The sequence below is a fragment of the Cynara cardunculus genome (genome assembly GCF_001531365.2).
Source record: "Cynara cardunculus var. scolymus isolate 2C chromosome LG 12, CcrdV1, whole genome shotgun sequence".
NCBI lineage: Eukaryota > Viridiplantae > Streptophyta > Magnoliopsida > Asterales > Asteraceae > Cynara > Cynara cardunculus.
Window position 1 is genome coordinate 35869770 of NC_037539.1, and position 6517 is coordinate 35876286.

At 36.7% G+C, this 6517-nt stretch overlaps 1 protein-coding gene across 1 annotated transcript; it reads left to right on the top strand.

The window, feature by feature from the left end:
* The first annotated feature begins 761 nt into the window (after positions 1-761).
* On the top strand, positions 762-5446 carry LOC112523865. Its single transcript, XM_025133538.1, has 4 exons — positions 762-945; positions 1587-1968; positions 4753-4888; positions 5108-5446. The coding sequence occupies exons 1-4, from the start codon at positions 762-764 to the stop codon at positions 5444-5446; spliced, it is 1041 nt and encodes a 346-aa protein (XP_024989306.1).
* Positions 5447-6517: the final 1071 nt, after the last annotated feature.

The following is a 6517-nucleotide window of genomic DNA, read 5'->3' on the forward strand; positions in this document are numbered from 1 at the left end:
TACTCCTGTCACCACCACAAAATCACCCTTACCGCAGTTGTTACCGACCACTTCAAAACCCATAACCACTACATCTAAACAACCTTCGATCAAACGTATTTCACCGATTGAAATGCAGATCCTCCGTGAAAAGGGCCTGTGCTATACCTGCGACGAAAAATTCTCCCTCAGGCATAAATGCCCAAATCGCCAAATACTCTTACTGATGGGAGATGATGAGGAAGTTCACCCTATCACCACTACTCATTCATCTGACCCTCCTTTTACAGAAAAACCCCTTCTTTTCTTTCCTCCACCGGACAATCATTTATCGTTTAACGCTATTTAGGGATATCAAAGCAAGGGTACCTTATGTTTTACCGGGTATATCAATGATGGAATGGAACTCCAAATTGTCCTCGATAGTGGGAGCTCTGATAATTTCCTCCAACCTCGATTAGCTCATTGTCTGAAATTGCCAATTCAACCTTCTCCTAATTTCAAAAGTCATGGTGGGCAATGGCAATAATCTCACAGCTGAGGGCTTTGTAGACAATCTACGTGTTGTTATTCAGGGACATCGTCTACATGTACCAGTTTATCTTCTGCCTATTACAGGCGCATAATTGGTTCTTGGCGCATCGTGGTTAACAACCTTAGGACCCCATATTGCTGACTTCAATGCCTTGTCAATTAAATTTTATCACGATCACTCTTTCGTTACCCTTTATGGTAACAATGTTTCCCTTCCTCAACCAGCCCAGTACCACCACATTCAAAGAATGCACACCACTGGAGCCCTAGCCGAGTCTTATCAAATACAGTTCTTCTATTTAGTTAGCGATCCTAAGGTGCAAAAATCTAATGATTCTGAATCAAACGCTGAATTGCAAACTCTTTTAACGGAGTTTCAGGATGTGTTTCCCACACCATCCGGGTTGCCACCATCAAGGTCCCACGATCATGGTATACCCTGCTTGGATGGCAGTAACCAATTAAAGTTCGTCCATACAGATATGCCCACAACCAGAAAAATCAAATTGAGATAATGGTACATGAGATGTTACAACATGACATTATTCAACCCAGTTCCAGTCCTTTTTCTTCCCTAGTTCTTTTGGTTCGAAAGAAGCATGGTTCTTGGAGGTTTTGTACAAGTTATAGGGCACTAAATGCTATTACTATTAAAGATCGCTTTCCAATTCCAACGGTCGATGAACTGTTGGATGAGCTGTGTGGTGCCAATTATTTTTCAAAATTGGATCTCCTCTCAGGGTATCATCAAATATTAATGAAACCCGAAGACTGCCACAAAACCGCTTTTTGAACATATCAAGGGCTTTACGAATGGCTAGTAATGCCTTTTGAGCTTACTAATGCGCCTGCTACCTTTCAGAGTTTAATGAACTCTGTTTTCAAAAACCAATTGCGCAAATCTGTCTTGGTTTTCTTCGATGATATATTAGTGTACAACTCATCTTAGGTAGCCCATTCAAAGCACCTCAGGGAAGTGTTGGAACTGTTGTGTGCTCACTCCTTGTTTGCAAAAACATCCAAATGTGGCTTTGGAATGACTCAAGTTGATTATTTGGGTCATGTGGTTTCAGGTAAAGGTGTTCATATGGCCCCGTCAAAAGTCAAAGCCATCATGGACTGGATAGCTCTTACAAATATTCGGCTATTGCGGGGTTTTTTGGGCTTGGCGAGATACTACCGCCGGTTTATCCGGGGTTATGCTTCACTTGCTAATCCTCTAACATCCCTCCTAAAGAAAGATAGCTTCTTTTGGGATGAGCATACCGCTTCGGCTTTCAGCAAATTAAACTCCGCCATTACAAACGCTCCAGTCTTACAATTACCTGACTTCTCAATTCCTTTTATTCTCGAGATCGATGCCTCCGGGATGGGTATAGGAGCCGTTTTAAGTAAGAGAAAACATCCGATAGTTTTCTTTTCAAAGAAACTGAGCCCCCCACATGCAGAAATATCGTTTGTCAAAATATGGACATTTTGTTCAACTGAAGGCCGATTTCACTAGTTTAAAGGTGGTGGAAGCATTTGTTACCAATATTATTAAACTGCATGGATTTCCTAAGTCCATTGTGTCTGATCGTGACAAGGTTTTTACCAATAAATTTTGGCAACAATTGTTCAAACTTAGTGGCACAACTCTAGCCATGAGTTCCTCATACCATCCATAATCCGATGGCCAATACGAAGCATTGAATAAGTGTTTGGAACAGTATCTTCATTGCTTTACCACCACACAACCTTCAAATTGGTCAAAATTGTTACCATGGGCAAAATTCTGGTACAACTCTTCTTTCCATACTAGTTTGGGTGCTACCCCTTCAAGGTTGTTTATGGTCGTGACCCGCCTACATTGGTTAATTATGACCTATCAGTTTCTGCTTTGCTAGTTTTGCATGAATTACTCAAGGAACATGATGCTGTCTTGTCTCAACTCAAACTTAATTTAATCAAGGCTCAACCATGCCATGAAGAGACAAGCTGATAAAAACAGAAGACACGTGGAATTTAAAGTGGGTGATATGGTCTTGGTGAAACTGCAGCCCTACAGACAGCTTTCGGTGACATTATGGCATAACCAGAAATTACGGAAATAATATTTTAGGCCTTTTTCCAATTGTTGATCGAATTGGAACTGTTGCATATAAGTTACAACTCCCATCTTTTGCAAGAATTCACCCGGTATTTCATGTCTCACTGCTGAAGTTGTGTCATGGATCTCATCATGAGCCGTACTTACCTATGCCTTTAACTACAACAGCTCTTGGTCTAATTCTCATGCCCAAGGCCATTCTGCAGTCAAGATAATTGCTACGAAAAGGTCAAGAGGTTCATCAGGTGTTGGTACAATGGGAAGGTCTACCAACTGAAGAAGCAACCTGGGAAGATAGTAGCCCGTTGTTAGAAAACTTTCCATCCTTGAACCTTGAGGACAAAGTTACTCTCAATAGGGGGAGTAATGTGATGCCCAATATTACAATACCGGCAATATCATGTGGAGAACAAGCTACAACCAGCAATGAGGAATGGGAGGGACATGTGGCTGCAATCCTTCCATACAGCCATCAGGAGAGGTAACCGAATCAGGAGGCCCAATAGAAAATACGTAGATGGAGGTAATACATAGTGCAGTGGGGTGCAAGGAATAAGGCAACTATTTTTGGAAAAACTCTTTCTCTCTCTCTCCTTCTGGAATTCTCTGTTATCTTCTTCCTCTATATTTCAAGCTTACCATTGCAATTGTCCTTTATTTCCCTAAAAGCATACTGTAATGTTTTATCCATATAGCTTCATCAATTAACGAAGTATTTTCAACCCTTGATTTGTCTTATTGTTTATTTCACTCGTCATCTGTTACACTATCTTGTTCCCATGCTTTCTAGCACACATGCTGTTTCCACTATCCTGATGATCTTTTCTTTGTTTGTGTGACAAAATGTTGGTAAGATCAAGAAAAATGCATTTTAATAATAAGAAAACTAGTAGATTACTGTGCTAGATTTTGAATTGATTCAATAAAAAACTCCCTACACACTCTCCATATCTTTGACATCCTATATAGTGCAGATATTGGTTAAATGATAATATCACCGAAGTATGTATATAAGAGTTGGGAATTTCTAATAGTCACAATGAGGATCGTTTCTAGCAAAAAAAAAAAAAACTGCTCAAGTCCATTCATAATAAGACAGCCTACTAAGCTTTAAAGAGAATTGAAAGTTCTTATCCTCTAGAAAAGGAGGGAATTTAAAGCTTCAGGACTGGATTGTCATGTGATTATGTAAACACTAATCATTCTTATAGAGCAGAGTGAGCAAGAAAACAAATGATTGAATAAAAAGATAATATCACTAGAATATGCAAATTAGGATGGAGTTATAAATTTCTGTTCATGACGATGAAGATTGTTTTAAGCAAAAGAAATGCTCAAGTCCATCTGTAGTAATTAAAAGAAAGTCATACGACTAACTTTGTTACCCCAAAGATAATTGTAGTAATGTTTGTAAACTTCTTTAAATATAGGATTAACTTGGCATACCTTATTTAACATGTGGTGTGAGGATTTCCATGAGTACAACCTACTGCTCATGTGATTATTCTATATTGCAAAGTAAGACACATTCATATTCAACATATGAACTTATTTTATGTAGGATTGTTAATATCAGATCCATGTATATATGGTATAACACATTCTTCTCTCTTAGATCACATGTTGATAGTGTTTCGAAACAGGAGGATTGTGAAACAATTCACAGATTTAAAGCTCTACCCCTTAACAAGAAGGTATTAGCTTTACATTCTGATTTAAATTTAATCTATAAATAATACAAATACTTAATCAATGGATGAGAGCATATATGTCTCTATAAAAAAGAAGAAAATACAGTAGAACTAAGTTTGCATATGTTGCAATACAATATGATGGTTAGAGGAAGTTGGTGTTGCTTTTGCAATCAATAACATTAATAAATTGAAGATGCATTTAGTGTGTTGGTATTTGATAGTTTCCATTGCAAAAGAACACTGATTCTGAAATTTCTGCATTGATTCTTCGATGTAATGAGCTTCACTTGCAAGACCATGCACCTTTTAACTAATCTTGATATGATGGTTAATGTTTTAGATATGATAAATTTTGGCGAATCTTCACAATCAAAAAAAGCCAAGAGTTAACTGGAAAAAAGAAAATGTGGTGAAAACATTTATCTAGTCTTGTTTGCATGAGATCTTCGTAAATAGACGAGAAGGGGGTAGTCTTAAGACAGTTTCTTGGAAGAATGTAGTAGAAGTGCTACAAAAGAATCATAATTTTGTTGTTGAACAACGAGAAATGAAAAACCATTATGATTACCTTAAAGGAAAGTATGAAGCATGGGTAAGTTAAGAAACAAGATGGGTAATGTTTATGATGTATCAACAAACATGTTTAATCTGCCAGAAGAGGAATGGCAGATAGAAATAAAGGTCACATTTTATCTTTTTCTATTAAGATTATTTTTCTAAATTCTTCTTTTATATATACTTATAAATCATCTATAAACAACAAAACAAATTTGTTGAGAAGTTGCGGACTGCACCTCTTCCCTTTCCTCAGCTTTGTATTCAGTTGTTTAATGGAGTGGCTTCCATCAGTGTTGGAACTTGGGGACCAATTGGTACTGTTCCAAACCCTTCTAGTGTGACTCCTGAAATTGGTGAATATTATGACACACAAGACTATTATGATCTAACACAAGAACCACTTCCTTCAGAAGAAGAGATTGTTTTTCGTCCTCAACCTCAAAGGAAAAAGCAAAGAGGAAAACAACGTTCAGTAAATGAGGATGATTTAGCAAGGCTTGTGACACATGTTAAACAGATCTTGAACAAACCACCGGGGGAGGATGAGAAGGATCATTGCATTGATAAGTTGGAAGCAAACAACATTGTATGACATAGCACTTTACATATTCAGCCAAAGCACTGACTATAGGAAAATTTGGTTACACTTGAGCAAGGAGAGGTGTGAGGGGTGGGTTAAATTTACAGGTGGTAAGCTTGGTCTATTTTAGTTTGGTGATGTTTTGTTTTGTTTTGAACAATCTTTTTTAGACGATATTTTTGAGGATGTTTTTTGGATGGTATTATGATTGATATAATATGAATAAATGACTATTTCAATTTGAAGGAATGTTTGTTTCAAGTTGATGTTTTCCATTTTTTTGTATTAGTTGTTTAAACTTGATGTTATATTTATGATATCTTTGAAGCATAAGGTGATGTTATATTGTGTTTTATAATTGAAAGTTCATACATGGATGAAAATGAAATTATTATGATTGTGCTTATTATATATTGGTATTTGAGAAGAAGAGCTTCAACACGAATAGAAAGGGTGAGAGATAACACTTTAGTTCTCACTAGACATGCGTATACACTACAATTATTAAGTAGATTCAATATGCAATGTCATAAATTGATGCGTTTATCTCGTGATGCCTTTATAATGCTATGCGACCATTTTAAACAAAAAAACTGGTTGCAATCAAGTAGATAATCAAGTGTTGAAGAGAATATGGCGATGTTTTTGACAATTGTTGCTCATAATGAACGCTTTAGAATGGTTAAACGTAGATTTCAACACCTCTACACAACTACTCATAATTATTTTTATGAAGTATTGAGAGGAATGATGGAATTCGCGAGAGAGGAAGTAGGGCCAACAAAGAAATATTTCTGTTATGATTTATGTTATTGATTTGATAATTTCTAAACGTTTTTGATATTTTTACATGTTTTTGGTAGTTGATGTTCTTTAAAGGGGGCTATAGGTACACCAGATGGAACCCTAATACATGCATTTATGCCTAGTGATCAACAAACAAGGTATAAAAGAAAAAAGAAAAGAGGAAAAGGAAGAGGGGAACGCTACCAAAACGTTTTAGCCATTTGTGATTTTAATATGATAATCACGTTTGTATGGGCTGGATGAGAAGACATTGCACATGATTCTAGAGTTTTGAGA

Coding starts and splice junctions, on each gene's coding strand:
- LOC112523865 (XM_025133538.1), top strand. CDS start 762: ATGCACACCACTGGAGCCCTAGCCGAGTCTTATCAAATACAGTTCTTC. Junction 1,969..4,752: donor CCCCCACATGCAGAAATATC/GTTTGTCAAAAT, acceptor CTTCGTAAATAG/ACGAGAAGGGGGTAGTCTTA. Junction 4,889..5,107: donor AAGGAAAGTATGAAGCATGG/GTAAGTTAAGAA, acceptor CCCTTTCCTCAG/CTTTGTATTCAGTTGTTTAA.